At 39.6% G+C, this 23,549-nt stretch overlaps 1 protein-coding gene across 6 annotated transcripts; it reads left to right on the forward strand.

Annotated features, from left to right (window-relative positions):
- The first annotated feature begins 1,618 nt into the window (after positions 1-1,618).
- frs3 (fibroblast growth factor receptor substrate 3) lies at positions 1,619-22,540 on the forward strand. Of its 6 annotated transcripts, none has more exons than XM_047347732.1 (8): positions 1,619-3,304; positions 5,564-5,659; positions 6,870-6,995; positions 7,125-7,213; positions 8,424-8,610; positions 9,712-9,873; positions 12,733-12,851; positions 12,930-22,540. In XM_047347732.1, the coding sequence occupies exons 4-8, from the start codon at positions 7,148-7,150 to the stop codon at positions 14,226-14,228; spliced, it is 1,833 nt and encodes a 610-aa protein (XP_047203688.1). In that variant the 5' UTR covers positions 1,619-3,304; positions 5,564-5,659; positions 6,870-6,995; positions 7,125-7,147; the 3' UTR covers positions 14,229-22,540. The 6 variants fall into 6 exon arrangements, with proteins under 6 accessions (XP_047203688.1, XP_047203693.1, XP_047203689.1 ...); XM_047347737.1 differs by having other exon boundaries at positions 1,619-2,565; XM_047347733.1 differs by lacking the exon at positions 5,564-5,659.
- The last annotated feature ends 1,009 nt before the right edge of the window (positions 22,541-23,549 follow it).

Raw genomic sequence — 23,549 nt, forward strand, 5'->3', positions numbered from 1 at the left:
TCACCGTACTCATGATTTCTCTGGAAAGGTTGATGAAGAGTTGTCCCACTATATTGCCTGATTGTGACTCCCTCCAAGTGGACAAACAGACACAAGGCGTTCTTGGTATTTACTGGCCTTTAATCAGACACTTTGTCATCAACAATGCCGTGAGAACTGTACAAAAACACAAATAATACATTTCACACAGAAAGCATTCTCATAGAGAATAAACAAAGAATACAATTTAACAACAAAACATTCACAATCAGTAATTTCACTTACAAAAATATCAACATTCTGTACCTCATTGGCCGCACCAACCCGAAGGGGTCAACAAACACCTCACAGAGTACGTCGTCTTTACACTTTCACTGCACGAACCTTCGCCGCATGCTTCCTCAAGTCTCTCTGTCTTATATAAATATAAAAAATAAAAAAACATGCTGCCCTCTACTGAGCATGGCGTGCAACCAAAAAATCTATCCAAACCCAACAACTTAAACATTGGTTCCACCCTGAAACATTTATGCAACCCTTAAATATGCATTTTACAACAATATTACACTCAGATATTAATAAACCTGAATCATTTTACTTTAACTTATTTATTTTAAAACTATGAAAATTACCAAAATGCATAACTGCCATTGATGGCAGCCACACTGATGATGTGAGCAATAACCCTAAACATATATTTTTCTCCTAGGTGAAGAAAGCCTGAAAAGGTGGCTGGGAGCAGCCTGACAAATGGGTCCATTGACACATTATTAATTAGCCCAGTGGACAAATACTGAATATTTACTGGTTTTAACTATGTTTATTAACCTTGGACTATCTCATTTTAAATGAATCAAATCAAATCAAATTGGCTGCACTCGATTTTGTTTAGAGGTAACACAGGATGTGAAAGGAAATCAATAAAAACAATAAAGAAAAAGCAGCGGAGTCACACTCTTAAGCCTACCTGGTAAGGTCTATTTGGTCTATTGGGTCTATTTGGGGATTCTGGAGAGGAGGGTCCGTCAGATAGTCGAACCTCGGCTTCAGGAAGAGCAGTGTGGTTTTCTTCCTGGCCGTGGAACACTGGTCTACATGTGTTTGTGGACTTGGAGAAGGCCTTCAACCATGTTCCTCTGGGAATCCTGTGGGGGGTACTGTGGGAGTATGGGTGACCAGGCCCTTTGATACGGGCTATTAGGTTCCTGTATGACCGGTGTCAGAGCTTGGTCCGCATTGCTGGTAGTAAGTCGGACTTGTGGAGAGAATTTCTAGGCGCAGCCAAGGTGTTGAGGGGATCCGTTTTGGTGGCCTTAGGACTGTGTCTCTGCTTTTTGTGAATGATTTGGTCCTATTAGCTTTATCAACTCATGATCTACAGCTCTTCCTGGAGCAATTCGCAGCCGAGTGTGAAGCGGTCGGGATGAGAATCAGAGCCTCCAAGTCCGAGGCCATGGTCCTAAGCCGGAAAAGGGTAGAATGACTTCTCCGGGTCGGGGTGGGAGGTCCTGCCTCAAGTGGAGGAGTTCAAGTATCTTGGGGTCTGGGCTCTCCCTTAAAGATAGGGTGAGAAGCTCGGTCATGCGGGACGGATTCAGAGTAGAGCCGCTGCTTCTTCATGTCAAGAGGAGCCAGTTGAGGTGGCTCGGGCATCTGATTAGGATGCCTCCTGGACACCTCCCTGGTGAGGTGATCCGGGCACGTCCCACCGGGACGAGGCCCAGAGGAAGATGACTTGGGATTCCCCCAAACGAGCTGGACCAAGTGGCTGGGGAGAGGGAAGTCTGGGTCTCTGCTTAGGATACTGCCGCCGTGACCCGACCCTGGATAAGCGGAAGACAATGGATGGATGGCTGTACCTTCCACAAGTGTGCAGTCAACTGTGGTTGTAATGTAAGAAAATGTGGAAAAGTTTAAGTAGACTGATGAGTCGTACATTCAGCAAAATGTCGTATCCTAGAAAACTTCCTGTATGGATTCCAGCTTATCCTCCTCTTTGTTGGTTCGTTTTACATTATCTAAGTTCCTTTTCAGCAGGAAAACATTGGCATAACACCAGTCACTAATTATTTGGACATCAAGTTTTGTTTACATTGTGCATCAACTCCCAACAAGTTTTTCTTTTTCTTTCAGTAAAAAAAAAGTATCTCATCCACAAACAACAACTGGTTAGTGTGCATACATAAGGAAGTCAGGGATGCTCCAGTGTTCCCAGAGCTTTGAGCCCCTCCTCTAAGACACTCCTTTTCCTCCGTGGTCCTCTGGCGTTTCTTACCTTCTTTTCCGCTCCTCTCAGCCTCGTTGTCTGGCTGTGAACTCTCACCCCAGCTGCTTGGGAAATGTCACACAGGCAGGGAGGCCCGTGCTGCAGTAGGGGGGCGTAATGGGAAGGAAAAAATAACATTTTCTCCGCACTCAGCGCATCATTCCGCAGAGACTCTGCCGTGCAAGTGCCTCATCCCGCTACCATCACCACCACCAGCTGCCGCCGATAACGCATCGCAGTCTCGGTGCTCGTTTCGCATTAAAGCGGATTTATATTATTAAAAAAATAAAATAAAATAAAAACCCTGGCATGGCAGACATGTGAGTAGCAACCATCGCTTTCGTTCTCGTTGCCCGCCGCGTAGTATCGCTGTTGTAGCCTCTCAGCAGCAGCAGCGGTCAGTGAGCCGCTCATTCCGGGGAGGAGAGGATGTCACATCAAGCCTCGCTTCGGCTTTCTTTACATCATTATTAGGAAAAAAAAAAAAAACCAACAACAACAAAATGATCCTGATTCGGGGTGGCTACCTAATCAGAAAGGTTGTGATTTAAAAACAAGCCATTATTGTATCTGTTTCGGTAGATTCCCCTGACTGTGCCTGTGTGTTGTAGCTGTAGCTGATTAGCCTGCTCGCAGTGTTTGGATGCAGCTGTGTGTCTCCAGTCAGATGTTTGGAGGCCCAGGTTAGAGCAGGAGATTACTGCGGTGCTGGAGGTGTAGGCAGCAGGGTTTGATCACAGTATAAAACAGCGGGGATTGTACATATGATCGGTCCAAGACTTATAGATGCTGGTTGTTTTTATCATGTCTTGACTCGAGGAAGCACAGCTGGACTGGGAACTCACTCAGAGCTCGCTGTACGTCCCTAAATAGTGGATTTCTCCTGGTATGATTTGTAGCTTTCTAGATATCTGGTTCTTTTCAATTTACACTGGTCAAAGAGTATTTAACTAACTACAATAAACTAGTGGTGATAAAAAAAAAAAAATGTTCTGGTTTGTAATGGTGCCTGTGGCCAAGCTTACATACTATCAGGGCTCCATCAATTTCCAGACTCAGGTTTGTATTCTTTTACTGGATTTATTTTTAGAACATTCTGGTCATTTTAATAATGCAATATTACCCTTTAACTGCTTAAGTTGTATTCAGATATTTTCTATTGTTTCCAAGAACCTTGAAACAACACAATGCTGGAATTGGCGTCCAGTTTTCACACTTTTAGGATCTATAATGCTTGTCATTTTTTAATTAAAGGCTGGACTGCCATACACTACAGGCAGATTCTTTAAAGTGCAGTTTGTGAACATTGGTACTGATATTTTTTTTAACATTTGTGCGTTGTTTGGCGGCAGGACCCAGTGTAAGAACCATGCCTGAATTTAAAGTTGTTTACAGTTCAAAAAAGTAGTGAAATTGCCCTTTTTGATTTTTGAATATGTGTGAATTCAGTTAGTAGGTCAAAGATTATTATTTGTAGGGTTTACAAATCTGCCTCTGACACAAGGCAACATTTTTTATAGTGCAGTTAGCCTGGAAAATACTGGTTAGGATTCCCAGTCATCGAGGACATGGCAAGTCCAGGTGTTTTTGTTTAACATTTTTTGGTTTAGTCTAGAAAAAAAAAATCTTTTATATTCTCATAAAATTATGTTTTTATTTGCATATTTTAAATCACATATTTATTTAAGGATTCTGACTGATTTATTTAAATCATATGTTTTAAGTAATCTGTGTTGTTTGTTATATCTTGTTACGGTGATATAGCCAGTGTTGCTGATATGGCTTCCTGATTTTCAAAGTGTGGTATAAAACTAACTCGGATCAGCTCGGTTTTAAAATCTCGAACTCCCTAAGTGCTGAATATTTAAGGCACAGATTGTGAATTTAAGTATCTTTTTTTTTTTTTTATTCAACATGAATTTAACAGTGTTAGTGCTTTGCTTACCATTTTGACCAGACTCGGCTTAAGAACAACAGATCCTGTTCAACCTGAATTTAAAGTGGCGTAGAATGCGAAATAGCAGTGAAATGGCCCCTTTTTGATTTTTGAATGAGTGAGACTTCAAGCAGTAAGTAAAACAAACAACAACTGATGGATAAAAAGTAAAAATCAATTAAAATACATTTAAATCAATGTGAAAAACAGTCAATTTAAAACAGCATTATTAGGTTTTGGTCCTTTTAGGAAATGGAAGTCTGGAAAGCCAAATGTTTTTCCGTAATGAACTGATTTTGTCCCTTTTCTTATCCAGACTTGGAAAACAAAAGAATATTCTGTATTTTTTCAAGACCATGTAGGAATCCTGTATTATTGAATCCTTGTAACTTAAAATCATATTTTTTTTTTGTACCTTTTGAGAATATCCATATGAAATTCTCACAATATTACAAGGTTAAGTTAAAACAGCATGATAGTCACACTAAAATTAAAACATTCTGCTGCTAAAATATGTTGCTACAAAATATACAGCTACAACATGGCTGTCTATAGCATAATTTATTGTTATATGGATTTGGGCACATCTGTTTTATCCCACTTATATAACTAAATTTAGTAATGTTTTTTAAGTGTCCATTATGCTGAATATTACACAGTTTTGCCGTCCTAGCTGTGTAGAGTAACACTAGCAGTATTACAAAGTGATATTAGGTGGGTAATTGCATAGTCTGCTTGCACTCGGCTTCTTACCTTTATAAGGGGGACACTGCTACATTATTCTATGCAGCGTAGAGCCGGAAATAAACTCCGCTGTCCTCTAACACTTCTCGTTAAAGCACTTAAAACCAAAAGAATGCTGTGAAAGAAAATGTTTGCGGTTTTGAAACTGTATTTGGTAAACCCTGAATGTGGTTTAAACAAGAATGTTTTTTTCTGGATCTGTCCTGCATGGTTAGATAAAAATGAATAAAAAATAAATATATCTCTGAGCAGCTTTTGCCTAGGAATCACACTATTAAGGATCGCAACTGATTGTGAGAGAAATTTGTCATTGATAATAAAAAATGTTACAGAAAACCAGTTGGCAAATCAAAGTCATATGGTTTGTATTGATGGTACTTTGTAGCTAATTTTTGATCAAGCTCAGATACAATGGAGGCCTTACAGCCCAACGTCCCTTAATAATAAAAATATGTTCTAGTATTCATATTATCCTATTCCATTTAGTGTTATTTAGTCTGAGTATCATGATGACATGATCAGAAGTTTACATCCACTCACTGTGGCCTTTAATGTGTCGTTCATTCACAGCTTTTAAGTTGAGCTGCACACTATATTGAATCCATAGATATTCATTGGATCTTTATTCCTACATATAGAACACAGGGGTCAGGATCTGAAAGCCCAGGGAGAGTGATGGAGACATTGTGACGATGGAAAAGAAGAGAGAGCAGTAAAGAAAAAGTGGATTAATAGTGAGAGATATTTTCATTGGAATGTTCAACAATCAGAATGTCCTGTTTTCCTGGTGATTCATTTCAACCATGTGTTTATTTAGGGGTAGAATGATAATAAAACATACGACCTTTAATTTTATATTATATATGCATTGGTTCTACAAATTTGAAATTATTGTGGATGTTCTCTATTCCAAAAAGGGACAAAATAAGCCCCTACAAATATTTGCTTGAATGTTCCTTAGCAAGTTGGACCTTGTTCACACAATGTCTTTAGCCATTGGCAATATTGTGGAATATTTGGATTTCTGACCACTCTTATCAGAAATGGTAGAGCACATTTAAATTAGCTGGTTTCATGGTTCAGACAAGGCTTTTAGGCGTCCGCAGATCTTCAATATGCTTGAGGTTGAGGCCGCCCCAGACGTGCATTGTTGGCCTGCTTTTTTCATTCCAACCCCAGTTTTGATTTGTGTTTGGGATCATTGTTCTGTTGGAACGTTTAATTTCAATCAACTGATCATCTGAGCCTAAAACCTTCTCACTCAGCTGAAGGCACTTTGGTTAGGATGTTCAAGAACAAACCACTAGCGACGAAGGCTTATACATATCTTAAACTGGAAGAAGCTAGAAGGCCAGTCTCCACAGTGATAGCAGTTTTACATTGCCACATACTAAGAGGCTGCTGACTAAGACTGAAGTGACTGGTTGAAAACTGACACCTACAAGCTGCCAACATGAACAATCTAAATGTCTTCTAGTTAGGTTTTTTGGTTGGAGGAGACAAAGATTGAACCATTTGCCCAAAATGACAAGAAAAATCTCTGGAGGAGTAAAAGTGAGGCTTTCAAACCTTAAAACAATGCGCTGATTGTCAAACATGGTGGTGGTAGCATTATGCTGTGGCACTGTTTTGCTGAAAGTTGTATGGATGCATTGCACAAACTGGATGGAATGATAAAAAAACAGCACTATCTCCAATTTCTTCAAATTCACTTCTAATTAGCAGATAAATGTTGAAACTTAGATATAAACGAGTGTTCGAACAGAAAAACGGTCCTCAATAATAAATCATTGTATTTATGTGTCCCACCTAGAGAAAAGAACATTTCAAATATATCGATAGGACTCTAAAATTACTTGCTTTCATTCTGATTGACTGTATGTAAACCTATGACCCTAACTGTAAATTTACCTCCTCGAATCTCAATGTCTACCAACGTTTCAGGGGACAGAGCTGTCATCCTCCCTCGAAGATGCCCGCGCAGGAGGCTAACTGGCTTGTGAAGCATCTGCCCAGTAGAAGATCCTGGGATTGAGACGTGAATCCCTTTACACCGATGGCCTGGACTGAGTAAGAAGCCCGCGTCTAATCGTGTGAAAGCGCACATAACTTTGTCTCTATTGTCCGTGTGTCCGTGGGCGTGTTGCCTCAAGCCGATGATTTAGAGAAGACCTGTGTGTGAACTTTTATTCTTGACAGGTTTCAGCTGGCCTGCTGAAGCTATGGGGAGCTGCTGGAGCTGCCTTTACAGAGACCCCATCCAAGACAACCATCTCACCAAATTTAAGGTCACTAATTTAACCTCCCCACCATCCCAAAAAAAGGGTTTGGAGATGTTGTGAAATGTAGATAAAATATCAATAATTCCCATGTGTGAATTCAGCTAACTAGCTAGATATTTTTTTTGTTGGATAAAATTAATTTAGCTCAGCTGAAACAAATCTAAGCTGTTCTCAAAGCAGTGCTGTTTTTCTGGATTTCCAAACTCTTCATTTCTTTAAACATAAAACCTTGTGCAATTCTGTTTGTTAGACACTCTTATATACAAAATAAGACCTGTTTGACCACCTCATTTTTCTTTAGGAAATAAAATATGTCCCTACTTGAATCATTGAGAGGTTTAGTGCTGAATGATTTTATGTCAAAGGTCTGAATGTAAAAATGTTTTTACCCTGCGAAGTGATTTCATGGGTTTAAAATACGTTTGATGTGCAAGCAAACTCTTAGCATCCATCTCCTTGCAGGTCACAGGGGGGCTGGTCATTGGGCGAGAGGCGGGTTACACCCTCAACAGGTTGCCAGTCCATCACAGGGCAACACAGAAACACACAGGACAAACAACCATGCACACGCACTCACCCAAGGGCAATTTAGAGAGGCCAATTAACCGAACGGTTAACTGTGGGAAACAGGAGAGAACCCCATATGCAGGGGGAGAACATACAAACCCGAATCTTCTTGCTGCTCCACCTTGCAGCCCTTTTTGGCATACAGTGTTTTAGCTCAAACTGAAATTATTTGTCCTTTTAGTCGCACATCTTTCAGATGTCACAGAGGTACTCTCTTGCAAATGGCTAAATCAGACTTCTTTTAGCTCATTGCTTGTATATTATAAAGCAGCTCCCACGTTGCCCAGAAGGCCGTTGACTTGGTTTGGGTGGAAGGCCAAGTCCTAGTTGAGAGCGGTCTTTAGGACAGCTTTTTTTTTTAATCAAAGAAGCTGGACCCAACCGAGTCACCAAGTTTTTTTGTTTTGGGTCATGCTCTACACTATGTTTTTGGAGTAATTCCATGTTGCCATTTTTCTGTATTTTCTCTCATGTCAGACAAATGATGCAAGGAAAAGAGAAATAACTTGCAAAATGTTTTCATTAATGCACTTAAAAACATTTATGTGCCTATTTAACTTATAACATTTGTTTGTATTTCATGCTGTGTTTGTGTTGCCTCCACCTGAACATCCCTCTTCTGATGTCATTCTGTTTCGCCAATTCTCAGGTCATCAACGTGGACGATGAGGGCAACGAGTTGGGCTCTGGGATCATGGAGCTCACCCAGACTGAGCTCATTCTTCACACACGTAAAAGAGACGCCATCCGGTGGCCGTATCTCTGCCTGCGACGCTACGGCTACGACTCCAACCTGTTTTCCTTTGAGAGCGGCCGCCGCTGTCAGACAGGGCAGGGTGGGTAACTTTTTCTCTGCTTCTGTGGACCGTACGGCACTATTATAGAGGAGCACAGGGTTTTGTGTTACATTACTTGTAAAAAGCCATCAGCGTGTGTTCAGAAGCCTTAAAGTAACCTTTAATTATGGACGCTTGGTGCTGCTGTTCACCAACATTGAGCTTTGGAGATTTTGCCTTTCACCTCCCTTACCATGTTCCTCGCTTTGTCTGTGCCACATTTGCCTTACTTGAATCGCATATCCTCTTGTTTTTCCCATTTTGAACAGTGGCCAATAGATATGGCTCTTTGTAAACAGAAAGGGTGTAAATATGCCACTGCAACACAAATAAATGCATTTTAAAGTGTGTTACTTATCTTTACCGGGGGCATCAATGATTGTGGAGGGCACTATATGACTAGTTGGGGTACAGCATGAAATGTGTTTGTTTTGCCAAAGTGTTGCAAAAACTTGGGTTTCTCAGTTTATTTATGGCGTCACAGTGCAAATGGTACAATATGGTGACCTAAAGTTTTAAATATTTTATTCAAGAAAAAATGATACTTGATGATTTTTAGATTGACTGTAACCTTCTTGAATTTTTTGGTTAAGATCTCATTTGCCTCACCAGGACTACTTTATGTCATTTGGCATTCATATATTTGAGCACACAAAGATCATGTGTAAAGACTCCATTCTCAAACCACTTTTATTTATATCTATGTTCTCCCCCTAGCTCAGATTTATTCAGTACTACAACATCTCTTACTGCATGTATGCTGATGACGCACAACTTTACATTTTTGTACCATGATCTTTTACTGTGTCTGTCCTGTTAATGTCAAATACTGTTTATTACTTCATTTTTATCATTCCTTAGCTATTATTGTAATTTGCATTTAGTTTTTTTTCTTCTTATGTGATTCTTAAATGTTATTCTTTGATTTTATGTCTTGTTTTAATGTAACTTCCTTGCTCCTTTTATTTTTGTGTAAACCTCTTTTATTCACCTTCTGTACAATTGGTGCAACGTAAATAAACTTGCCATGCCCCATGTTTTAACAGGATTTTATCACAGATTTTCATCTTACATCCCATGTTTTGTTTGTGTTTTGACCAGGAATCTTTGCATTCAAGTGTTCCCGGGCTGAAGAGATCTTCAACTTGCTCCAGGAGCTGATGCAATGTAACAGCATCAACGTGGTGGAGGAGTCAATGATGATGAGTCGCAGTGGCCACACACCAGAGATGGACATGTCACGCACACCACAGACTCCCACCAGTGAGTCACACCTGCACACCCAATGCCGGCCTAACTTGCATCCATCAGTGCTTTGTCAGGGTTTGTGCAAGCTTCAGTCCATTAAAATAACCTGAGTTAACTTAACCTTCTTAACTAATAGCTTATATTTAACTTAATTAAACAGGTTTAATATACATTTATTCACTTAAGTTTGTGTTTTTAAGCTCTGACTCCAGTTCTTTTACACCTATGTTTCTTAGCACCTGTACCTTCAAACACAGTACAGTAGGCTGGTGGTTATTATCGATAGGTTTTAGACCATTACTGAAATCCCTGTTTTCAAGCCAAACCAATCTTGTAATTTCTACACTTTTTTTCACGACAAAGAAGAATCTGGATAACTAACATGAACCTTTTTAATTATTAATTCCTAACAATAAGCAGGAGTTTTGTGTCTAAAGGTTTTTCAGGAGTTGCCTGAAGGCTAGATTTGACAGAGCTGTTTACTCTCCTCAATCATGGGCAGTGTAGTTTTGTCAAAGTCTAATGATTCCTTAGTTTCTCAACCAGAACTACAACACATGGAAAAAAATGAATGTCGTCAAAGTATTTCTCAGTCATAATAATTATAATAGTACAGGTATGTCTAAAAAAATAACATCATGAAAAAGTTTAATATTTTTGTCAGTTTCAGAAAATGATACTTATATATTATATAGATTCATTACACATAGTTAAATATTTCAAGCCTTTATTTCTTGCATTTTTGATGATCGTGGCTTACATATAACAAAAACCCAAAATTCTGTATCTCAGAAAATTTGACAATTAAGTAAGATAAAAATAGGATATTTTGAACAGAAATATCAGGATTTCTGAAAGTTAACTGCTCCTCTACTGCCCTCAAGTGGTGAAAGAAACGAGGTACAGGTTTACGTTCAAATCAGATTTCTGCAGCTGTGATCACTAGTTTTTGAAATTAAAATCAGACTGGAACAAATGATACTGTCACTGTTTCATAAGTCTTTACACTTTGATGATACCCCTGTTTATTGTGTAAAGCTAATCCTTTTTTTTTCATGTGAGTCCTATTTAATATTTAATAATAGTGATCCTTAAGCGCTGAAGGTCTGGACACCTGTTGTTTTTTCCTGCACCTCCGCCTTTAGTTCAGCTGCTTTTCCTGCGCTGCTCCAATGGCCTGGTCATGAAACGAGATTTACCCTCTGCTGTCGCGATTTAAGGATCTGCACTTTATTTTCTTATTAAACTTTGAAAAAGACATCAGAGGTATCCCTCGATTTGACTTACACAGAGACAGACATTTATCACAGACATCTAAGCAAATTAAGTCTGATGAGGTTAGAGCTCATTCCTGTTGGGTATAAAAATTTTTATCATTAATGGTAAATATTTTTCGCCATTAAACATGTCACAAAAATAAAAAGGATTTCTGTCCTGTACTCCATGTTGCATCAAAGTAATGCTTTACCCTCATATGTGTACAGTGCCTTGCGAAAGTATTCGGCCCCCTTGAACTTTTTAACCTTTTGCCACATTTCAGGCTTCAAACATAAAGATATAAAATTCAAATTTTTTGTGAAGAATCAACAACAAGTGGGACACAATCGTGAAGTGGAATGAAATTTATTGGATGTGTCAAATGTTTTTAACAAATAAAAAACTGAAAGTGGGGCGTGCAATATTATTCGGCCCCTTTACTTTCAGTGCAACAACCTCACTCCAGAAGTTCAGTGAGGATCTCTGAATGATCCAATGTTGTCCCAAATGACTGATGATGATAAATAGAATCCACCTGTGTGTAATCAAGTCTCCGTATAAATGCTCCTACTCTGTGATAGCCTCATGGTTCTGTTCAAAGCGCAGAGAGAATCATGAAGACCAAGGAACACACCAGGCAGGTCCGAGATACTGTTGTGGAGAAGTTTAAAACCGAATAATATTACACGCCCCACTTTTCACTTTTTTATTTGTTAAAAAAGTTTGACACATCCAATAAATTTTATTCCACTTCGCGATTGTGTCCCACTTGTTGTTGATTCTTCACAAAAAATTAGAATTTTATATTTTTATGTTTGAAGCCTGAAATGTGGCAAGAGGTTGAAAAGTTCAAGGGGGCCGAATACTTTCACAAGGCACTGTATATACTGTACATCTTCTAAAAATGGTTGTCTGTTGAATAATTAACCTACATGACTGAAAAGGTTCTCTTTATTTACAGTGCTTTGCAAAAACATTCATACCTATTGAACTTTTCCACACTTCATCCTGTTAAAACCACAAACTTTGTATTTTATAGGTCGACAGCACCCTGTTACACGACACATCCCACCCACACTCAGCCCCCAGAACCCAAAAACTGCAACCAAACATCTTCATGTAAAAAGGCTGCCCCCACACACCCAACTGCGCAACCAAAGTCTCGGGCCACCACCACACTCACTTTGCCCCCCACCCCTGATCGACACCCAGACCCCCATATTGGGCAACCCCGCCCCCCACTTCGAGTTCACACCTACATGTTAATTTATGTTTTTCCATCAGGCATGTTGAAGACACTGATTGTAACAGTATATAAAAGGCTTGAAGGGGTACTTTTGGCACTCATTATTACATCTTTAGAGCAAATGCAAAAAATATATATTTTCCATGTTTTCTGTTCAGTCTGAACCATGAGTTTCAGAAGTTCTTAGAGTATATTTAGTGTAATTCAAGTTCTTGTAGAATAAGATCTTTTCGGTACTGTAAGGAAAATGGTAAATCCAGCCGAATATTTTAAATTGAAACAAAATTCAGCTGATTCAACAAAAAAAAAATTAATGACTGTAACCTCCCTGATTTATCTTGGTCTGTGTCTGCACACTGTATTGTCTGCAGCTCCAGCTTTTCCTGTCCAGTCCTTTCCAAATGGATATCCAGGTTATCCTATCAGAGGGGATTCCTCCCAACCATCTCTAGATGATCATGGACACAGCCTCATGGGTTTGGAAGACCAGGTGAGACCTGTTTGCACTTAATAGCATATGTTACCTGTGTGAATTCTAAGCTTGAACCTGTGTCCTCTCTCCTAACAGACTCACACATATGTGAATACTGTGAGTATGGAAGGGGATCTTTCCATGCGTCACTGTGTGCACTCTCTGCCTGAGGTGCGGCCCAGCGCTTTGCCTGAAACGACACGTGGAACCATGCCTGTTGGAGGCCAAGGGAATCCGCAGTCCAAACTGAGATGCTGTCCGCTTGAGGAGTGTAAAGACCCCCAGGTCTTCCTGCAGCCTTCCTCGCAGGAGGTCAAATTCATGCTGGGGCCCACTCCAGCACAGCGCCATCTCATGCAGAGGGAGAGGCTTGGGCATAATCCTCACAACCTTCAGCCAGCAGAGGGTGCTACAGGCTCAGAGACGGAGGGGGACGAGCCCGCCATGCACTTGTGCAACTCTCACTCCTATCACCATTTCCATCACCACATGCACCGGCATCCCAGCCATGAGCACCCAGACAGCTCCCAGAGCGGCGAGCTCACCTACGAGAACATCAACGGCCTGCGGAGTGGCCGCAAGCAGCGCCTGAGCCCCAGCAGCGTGTCGCAGTCTGTGGGGTCAAGCAGCAGCAGCAGTACCGGGGATAGCCACTCACAATCACTGTTGCACTCACATGGCCACGGCCCTTCGTCTCTACCGCCCCTGGGCTACGCCTGTGAGAGAGGCATGGGCGGAGGCCACCGTCGGACAGCTCTTCTCAACTACGAGAACCTGCCGTCACTGCCACCTGTGTGGGAGTACAGCGCCTTGCAGCGGGATGATGAGCAGGAGGAGGATGATGACGATCAGGATGAGGATGATTATGAAGAAGAAGAAGATGACTTTGATGAGTATGAGTTCTCAGAAGGCCCAGGGACCCCCAATGGGTACCACCAGGAGAGTCTGGGTATCCACAGAGACGCCCTTCAGAACTATGTCAACACAGAGCAGGTGCAGCCACCCCGGCTTCGGCACTCCTGCCCGCCACATCCTCCGGTGTGTCGACCAGACAGCGGAGGGCGGATATTTAGCTTTGATTTCCGAAGGCGATCGCGATCAGGGGTTGGAGGTTGCGAGCATGGCCACATGCCTGCATCGCGGCAGTTAAATTACATCCAGGTGGACCTGGAGGAAGACCCTCCCCACCAAGCCCTCAGCAGCGGGGGTGGCCAGCCACAGCACCAGCGCCTACCACCCAAAAAATGTGGCCCGCCGATACCCAGACGCAACGAGTGCTATGCCATCATCGACCTGAAGAAGACTGCTGCCATGTCCAACTTGCAGAAGGCGCTGCCCAGGGATGATGGGACTTCCAGAAAGACTCGCCACAACAGCACAGACCTGCCTCTGTAAATGAAGTTCAGACTGAAGACAGATGAAGGATCATCCTCATTTAGCACACTGGACCCTTCACTGTCATCCATCCATTCAAGCGTCGGGCTGACTAAAATGGTACAGGTACCTAATTAGAAACTCAATTAATTATGAATGGAAATGAGAAATGTCTGAGGAGAATTTGCCATTTTGTCTTTATTTGTCAAACATCAGGTTAAAACTCTCTTAATAGTACTAAGTCTCATATAAATATATGTATACATTGCCTTGCAAAAGAACTAATGTGTCATAAGCCACTTTTTGTAATGTTATAAACAAAAACTTTGATGCCTTTTTGAGGGGATTTTATGTGATAGACCAACACAAAGTAGTGCTTTTCTTTCAGGATTGGACTGCAAAAAGCTCCAATCCATCTTCTCATCAACTATAACCAGCTTCCCTGGCCCTGCTGGGGAAAAGCATTTTCACAGCATGTTGCTGCCACAACCATGTTTCACAGTGGGGATGGTGTTTCTTTTTTTCATGTAGGCCAAAAAGTAAAATTTTGATCTCATCTCTCCAGAGCACCCAATTCCAAATGTTTGCTGTGTCCCTTAGATGCCTTGTGTAACACTGTAAAGAGGACTTTTCATGGCTTTCTTTTGCAGCTCTTCCATAAATCACAGATTTGAAGAGGGCATAACTCATTGCTGTCATAACAACAGATTCCCCCACCTGAGCTGTGGATCTCCGCAGCTCCTCTGTAGTTACCATGATCCTCACCGCTGCTTCCCCTTGCCTGGGAGTAGAGTTGGCTGCACTGGATTTTATTAGAGGGAATCAGAGTAAATGGGGCTAAATAAAAAGGTAGGCCATTCAGGCATTTTCCACCTAATAATTTCACTGATCTATCCCATAAAATCAGAATGAAATGCATAAAAGTTTTTGGTTGCAGCGTGACGAGATGTTTTGCAAGACACTGTGTTCTTCTAAGTATGACGATTTATGCTTTGTTGTTGTCCAACAGAGTTCTTTGTTTTCGGTGGAGGCAATCATTGCCATAATGTATTATCAAGTCAGAATCACACACCGATATTACTCGCATTTCATGTTGAATCTCATGTTGTTTTGTTTATTCCTAATTATTCTAAACATCAGAGATGCAACCCTCATCAGTGAGGAACCATTGATGGCATGAAGGCAGGTCAGCGGTTCCTCCTGTGGTTGGTGTTCATACCTCATCAAAAGCACTTAAATCTAATGTTGTGGCTCGTATGTTTATTACTGTATGCTTAAAGAGCATTTTGCACACAATCCTATGGAATTGTATTGAATCATATTGTAGAAACCCTTCTAACCGAGGAGAGTTTGAAGGGAAAGAGATCAAGATATTGGGAGAGTAGTACTTATCCATATGACAGTAAACGTAGCATACGTGGAGTAAATTACGTTCGGCTCTTTGCTGTCGGCATGCAGAAATCAAAACCGTAGCATCTCATCCTCGATCGCATCTCCTGCATATCATTCCCGACGCAGGGAGGGTGGGTTCATGCCAGTCACGTTGCACTTTTGACTTCTGGCCACTTCGTCACCCGTGCAGCCACAGGTTTGGTCCTTTTTACCACGAAAAAGAGAGGGGGCCAAATGGACACTGTTATACAGCAGCTTCAATAGTTTAGTTTTATTAAAGTGTTATCGGTAGATACGTCGATGACCTCAAACAGTGGCATTAAGCTGTAACCTCACGGGAATTGAGCTAAATCTATGATTTGTCAGTTATCAGGGCTGATTTAAAGGGGGTTCAAGCATGTTGCAAAGTCATTAAGATGCTTTTTGTAAGGTTATTTATCAACCGTCTCAATCAAATATTTATTTATTTATTACATGTTTATTTATTCATTTAAAAAAAAAAAGATATGTAATTTATTTTTCCTCCATACGATGACCAGCGTTTTGTATTCCAGTAGGTAATCTGGAGACCAAAGTTTCACCTCAGATTAACGCTGGACACTGGTGTATTACTGTTATTAATGTGCTTAAGTATATTTTTGGAAAAAAAGAATGACTGTATTTATATTTGAAGTGCCAAATTGTAATTGCTAACTGTAGGAAGAATTAAAATTTAAATGTGCCATGGGGTTTTTGTTTTTGGGAGGGGGGGAAATTGGGGGAGAGAAAAGGCACACAAAGAAAACAACTGAAGAGGGAAACAAATAAATAAAAAATCCAGCTTTTTGAGAGTTTTACAAATTAGAATAATAAAAACCACACATTCCACCTCATCCACATCTATAGCCATGTTGAAGGGAAATGTAAGAAGGATATTCTTTTAGTCTGATAATCACTGTTTCGGTGGTTTTTTGCTGCTACTTGTACATACTAACAGTAGCCCATATAAGCTACAGATACATGTCAAAATGAGAAAAATAATGTGATGTCAGACTTTTTACTATGTTGTCAATAGAAATGGTGTCGTTGTCGTCTTCTGGTTTTATTTCCGGGCGGCAGGAGTGTCACGGCTCGTTTCAAAGAGTGTCTCGTGTGGTCAAAACTTCATCCCATCAAGATTTATCCTGAACCGGCTGAGAGGGGACGTCCTGGAAGCACAGGCCCCTCTGATGCCATCATCTTTATTCTAATTGCTCTGATTAGCTTGGTGTGTAGAGCTAAAAGGAAGAGGCAGATGTTTTGGATTTACTCATGTCTAAGCCTTTCCAGGCAAGGCATGCTGTGGCGTTCAGCTCGGTGATCTTTTTTTAAACCGAGCGTTCGTGTGGAATTGGTCAAACTCTCAGCTTCTGAAATGGAGGGGGTTTTTTTGGCTTCAGGGTTGCTTCAAGTGTTAAAAAATAGCAAAGATGGCTGAAATATTAAAAAGAATTTGCTCCCATGGTGCTTTGCTTACAGAAAACGTTGTAATAAATCATTTATTTAGCCTTGAAAAAAGATGTATATCATTTTCGTAATTCTGACAGATCTAAAATAGAAAAAAGTGTAGTCTGATTTAAAGCGAAGGTGAAAAAAATGCTAATGTGTCTTTCTATACATAGCATGTAATCATCTGATTTCAACATTAACATTTTTTCCATCACAGAAGAAGCCTCAAATAACCACGTCAGAAGTTGAGAGCTTGTAATTAGACTTTTTTTTTTTATCGTGGACACAAAAAAGACATCTTGGAGCTAAGTTTTGGGATTGAAACACTGAAGCAATAATAGGAGGACTATTGTTTTGCGGCTCTAAAATTAGACCGACACGTGAAGTGTGAAATCTGAAAAGTATTCTGTAGAGGTGTAATTATACCTAAGCCTACAGAGCAGATATAGAAAAATGACCAAAAAAAATAAATCTTTATCATTAACAGCGCCATACAGTAGGTGACCACTGAGTGCTTGTAGTAGATTATCTTATTACTTTTAAAGCAGTGTTGTTAAATCTTACAAAAATCAGCCTGTGATCTGTATGTATTTTTAACATGTGGCTTTAAAGTCATTAAAATAACTGTTTACTACTTTTGTTATGAAACTGTAACCTCACGCAGTTATTCCAGCATCAGCACCAGCTTCTCCTGTGTTCACTGACCAAACAATCAGCAGAAATAGAAACATGATCATCCTCCAGGTCTTTCTGTTGCCGAGCATTTTACGCAATCCCATTCCTCTCGAGGTCAGTCGAAGTGCAGCTCTAAGCTGTGACTCTGTGGGACTGGATTCATGTCGATGCTTTCTCGAGGCTTTCATAACGTCTGAGTGTTGATGCTCCAGGCCCTGTTTCACACAGGTGTCGATGAAGTTCTTGAGCACCAGTTAGGATTAGTTTTGCTCATATGTAATCTGCGGGGCAAGTAGCTACAAGTTGAGATACCACATCCTGTCTTCAACTTCCCCAAACTGGATTTACAGAAAGAAAGGCGTTGAACGAAAAAACAAGGGCTTGCTCTGTGTTTACTGTATGAAACGTAACAGCGTCCATGTTGCTTGTGTGATTATTTTTCTTATATTGTATTATTATTATTTGCATTGTGCCTTGCATTTTCATGCTGGTTAAACATTTTCATTGCTGGAAATGAGGGCAGTTGTTGGAAAAAAGGTGCCTGTTAAAAGTTGGGAGATTTTAAAAAGGCTTAAAGGAAAATGTTTAATATTTCAGGTTATTAAAAATCGTGCCAACATCTGATTTACATCTTACTGTTTTTAAACGTTTTTTTAAAAGATGTTCACTGAAAGAAAGTTTGAATGAGTTGCAGTCACTGCTCAGAGTTGGAGAATGGTGTTACTACTCTTTTGCCTTTACTTTATACTATGTTCTACAGACTATTTCCAGGGTTTTAAAGCCAAAAACCTTCAATCACGGGAGAAAATATAAAAAAAATCCATGATAAATCCTCTTTCTTTTGGTAGTATACAGCAGATCTCAGAAGTCTACATACAACAGTTGAAGTGAGGCTGTTATAAATGATTTCCAAACCTTTCTGTACAAAACAAACTAATCTATGAAAGGAAAACATATCTATATAGAAAAAGCTGCCATATACTGTTTGCATAAGTCTACAACTAATACTGCGTTGAAGCTCTTTTTCATCCAATTTAGAATTCAGTCTTTCTTGGTTGGAGTCCATCAGCCTCCCACATGTTGACTTGAGAAAATTCGTCCTCTATTGTAAAATGTTTTTCCAAATCAATCAGATTTTGAGGAGATCTCCTCTACACAGCCCTCCTCGGGGGGACCACACAGATTAACTGCCATATTTAGTTGCAAACTTGGTTGGCTTGGGTGTATGCATGACCTCTTTAGCTTAAAAGTCAATTTAGGATTTTGAGCCAAAACCGACTGGTATTTTGAACTGTTCTTGGCTTCATGCACCTTAACAAAGCATGTAGGTTCCATTAGAGGAAGAATAATCACAGAGCATCATACTACTACCACCATGTTTCATTGTGGGTATGGTCTTGTTTCGGCAAGGTGCTATGTTGTTGTTGTTGTACCAAACATACTGAATACGATTGTGGCCAGAAAGTACAAGCTGGATTTAATCAGACGATAACACATTATTGCACCAGGCTCTGCAAGGTTGTAGTCCGGCCTGAATGCTTTCTTTTGAATAAAATAGTTCAGTCTTGCAACCACAGTATTTTGTCCAGAACATATCGGATGTTCTCACATGTAGAACACGATCAATACTTGTTGGAAGTTCTTGCTGCTCCTTCTGTGTTGCTGTTGGTCTCTTGGCAGCTTCCCTCACCGGTTTCAGTCTCGTCCATATTTCCTCAAATTATCTGTGGTCACTTTTATTGTACCATGGTGTATGTATAGTTTTCTAACCTTCTCCTGACTGATACCTTTGTACATGTAGATTATTTTAATCCTATGTAACCTCCCTGTAAAATGTGGCATTAGCTAACAGTTGCAGATGTCAAAGTCTTACAAGGACAGCTGAACCTCACTATAAGTGATAACAGGAGTGAAGTCAAGAATGTGAAAACTGAATCAAAAGCTGCTTCAACAAAGTTTGTACCCTTATGCAACAAGGTAGTTGCAGCATTTCGTTGTTTAAATTATTTTTTCTAATTAATTTTTCAATTAAACACTTCTGGATATATGTGAAAACGTTTAAAAATTATTTGTCAAAGTCTATTTTTTTACTTAAACGAAAACAAACCCCAAAAAACTGGCATTTTAACATGTGTGTGTACATTTTTGAAAACCTACCACTGTAAATGTTATCTGCTAATATTTAAGCCACATTTTCCCCTTTGCTGTTCATTCATCGGGATTTCCCGGAGTCCAGTTTAAAAAACTTTGTGTACAGCCTGAGAATCAGTGCAAGCAACTTTTGAGGCCTTGTCTCAATCATACCAACGTCTTACTACCTCTCTGCTGAAGACATATCTGCTACTGTACCAGCATGGCAACTGATGTTTCTTGGCACTTTGACTTGGAACTTTAACAGTTTCAAGTAGAATAATTACACCCAAATTAGAGGCCAAACCCACAGTAATTATAATGAATTAATTTTGGTTTGAAAATAACTGCAACCTGTATCTCCAGAACCACATACGGCTCTTATTTCTGCATATAGTTTCAACAAGCTTGTGCTTTCTTTAATTTTCCCCAAATGCAGTGCTGTGATCAAATATATTTCCCTTTTACAAACCATGAAACAAAGTCATTGACATCTAACCGTGTGGAAAGAGTTTCATATCTATTTGTAAGGCTTTACAGAGAAGATGTGGAATCGGAAAAAACATGGAAGTGAGTGCTGAGCCTTCCCAGGAGTGGCCGGCCTCCCACAATTACTCCAAGAGCACATAATGACTCATCTAGGAGGTCACAAATGAAATGAGAACATCTAAAGGATTGTAGGCCTCACTTGCCTCAGTTAAGGTCAAAGTTCATGTTTTATCAATAAGAAAGAAACTAGACAGGAGTGGCGTAGTCCAAGTCACGACTTAAATCAGATTAAGGTGCAGTGGTGTGACCTAAAAGGTTTATGCTTGCAAACTTTCCAATGTGGCTAAATTAAAACATTTCTGTAAAAGTGAGTGATGGCCATCATAAACAGCTACAAAATTAAACCAGGATTTAGACTTTTGCATTTCAAAAAGTCCCTAAAAGCAGTGTGTAGCAATAGTTTACAGCACTGTTGGAGACCACTTCAGTTGCTGCTGTTCATATAGTGTTACAAGAATCGGAAATCCCAGTTCTTTTTTTCCTGCCGATCCGTCATAGACATAAGAGACGAATAACTAGACATTTACATATTCGCACCCAGGGGCAACTTACAGTCGGTACATAATCTAACACACATGTTCTTGGACTGTGGGAGGAAGCTGGAGTCTCCTGTGAAAACCGATACATGCACAGGGGGGAACGGTCCACACAGAATGGCCCCAGCTCTGTAACCTAAAATTAAAGAATACATTGCCATTAAACATACATTTTGAGCTTGTTTTTGTTGCCGTTACCTGCACGTTATACCTTATCTTGACAAAGATAATCAGTTTATAGTAAAGACTCGAGAGTGGTGGTGGTATACTTCTCTAACTCTTGGGAAGTCATGGAAAATGTGGACGTATTGGTATCAAAACCCAATGCACCAGAATTATTTGCAAGCTCTAATAAGAGCAGCAAAATTGTTCCAGAAAACACGTGACAAAGGTGTAAACCATGACCGAAGCTGTGTCTTCAAATATAAGTAGTCAAGTTAAATATCAGGGTATTGTGTTGAATTTTATGACAATCTGAATTCTCATCAGCTGATCAGCTGTTCTCATAGTGACCATGGGGATATTCATTGTTTATTCAATTTGTTTGCACTTTTCAATCTTGGATCTAATCGAGGTGTACGTTTAAAAAAAAAAAAAAAAAAAAAGGACTTAAATTCTGGCATCAGATTATAAGAATACAGTAAAACTAGAGGGACAAAGCCAGCAGTCAGTGCCACACATCATCTTCATGACGTTTCCATCCTCATGTTAGTCATTTTCCTTTTTTTAAGCTTCATTTTAAAAATAATTTCTTCCTTCATATGACATAATCCAAATAACATGTTGTTGAACCTCAACGTTTTTGTCCCCGCTGTGAGATAACTCTGTCAAATACTGAAAGTATCAGAAGACTGTAATATCTCATCTTATGACTGTGTATTTTACTTTTTAATCTCTTTTTCTTGTCTGGTACAGGCTGTAATTCCCACCAGAGGGTGATGTACATGTATGGGTCTGAGCTGCACATTTTTTCATTTTCTTTTGTGACAGATTTGTGTATTTATGTGCAGGTGGGAATAAAACTTTGTGACTACTATATGAATTTCTGAATGGAATGAGTGCCAAATATGCCTGAGCATGATAAAAAAAATGTTACCCAAGAGGAGCTGGTGGTACTCCTGACTCACCACAGCCGGGGAAAAAAATAAATAAATCAAATGCACAGCTGAAGGTTTGACCATGCTCAATATTTTTGCTGAAAGTGCGAAAAAGTTTAAGAATTTTTGTCTTGTTTTTAAAAAAAAAAAACAAACAAAAAAAAGTTTCTTCAAAAATATTTGTTGTATGTTTCTGTGTCCACCCATGGCTTATAAATACTGTCAGTGATGGTCTTCTTCATGCGCCATTAGCAGTGAATATTAAAAACTGACTATTTTTTTTTTTTTGTTGGACTTGGAAAAAGAAGAAAAAAACACATTTGGGTTTTTTTTTTCATTCTTGAATTCTGTTTTTGTGTGTTTTTAATCATCCCAAAAACAAAGTGAGCCTAACATTCGGTGAATTTTATTCTGGATTTATTCAATTATTTGTCCAAAATGTTAAAGTAAATGTAATTCTAATATTAAAATGAAGCTATGAAAAACATTACTGTCAACCAGACTGTTTTTTTTTCTATCTGTGTGTCTAATGTAGGAAGTTTCTTTCACCCCATTCAGGACCACTTTGAGACAATGAGATTTTTATATATTTTTTTGAACTGCAAAACAATCAGACCTGAATGTGGTGAAGAGTTTTGTTTTATGTGTGCAGTGCATTACTTAGAGCAATGTAAGGATCAGTGCATCTTACAGGGAGCCGTGTTTTAGAGATGTCTGTGCCTTGAAGGGACGGGTGTTTGAACTCACTCGAAGAAGATAATGTTTGGCTCAACAAGACAAATTACCAACAATCCAAATGCATGTAAATATGTCACCTTTATTTTGTTTTTTTTCCCCTTCATTCAAATTTTTAAGTTTGTTTAGTTAAGCACTAACTTCTTTATAGCATGTATCACATGTCTACAGGTATAATAATTTGTCCTTCATTCACCTATAGAGAATTAAGAGCTGACTTGTCCTGTGTTTGTCCTGTAAGAGAAAAAAACCTACCAGGTATCTGTCAAAGGAGAAATAAAATGTGATACAGATGTAATCTATTCTGATACCATAAAGCCATGGTTCCCAAACTGTAGTACAAGCACTATTTGTGGTAAATTGGTGCTAAAGTTTGTGGTGCTTAGAAGCCAAAAAATAAAAAACTTCAAGGACTCCTATTAAGAACTGAAGAGGAGGAATGGCTGCTGGTGGCTACTGCTACTGATGCTGACTTCCATTTTCCTCTGAGTTTGAACTTGAATCTGGAAATGACTTCAAGACAAAGCAGAATTTGCTAAATTATTCGCTCAGTGACCAGGCTCAATGCTGTCTGCAGTACTAGGTAATAACAGAGTATTTCTCTGCAAGTTGTGCATTCAAACACTGAGGCAACATGCTCACTAAATGAGGTTTTTGGTTCTATTTTTAATGGTACAGATGTAGAAAGAGACAAATTGTAAGTAATGCAAACTAACTTTTTAGTTTATTTCAGCTATCAATATCCTTTATGAAAGGCAGCC

Source organism: Girardinichthys multiradiatus, chromosome 20, assembly GCF_021462225.1.
Source record: "Girardinichthys multiradiatus isolate DD_20200921_A chromosome 20, DD_fGirMul_XY1, whole genome shotgun sequence".
Lineage (NCBI taxonomy): Eukaryota > Metazoa > Chordata > Actinopteri > Cyprinodontiformes > Goodeidae > Girardinichthys > Girardinichthys multiradiatus.

Bases quoted from the DNA above. Each gene is read 5' to 3' on its own strand.
- frs3 (XM_047347732.1), top strand. From the start codon at position 7,148: ATGGGGAGCTGCTGGAGCTGCCTTTACAGAGACCCCATCCAAGACAAC. The intron at 8,611-9,711 runs GTGGGTAACTTT...TGTTTTGACCAG, and splicing joins CCGCTGTCAGACAGGGCAGG to GAATCTTTGCATTCAAGTGT. The intron at 12,852-12,929 runs GTGAGACCTGTT...CTCTCCTAACAG, and splicing joins TCATGGGTTTGGAAGACCAG to ACTCACACATATGTGAATAC.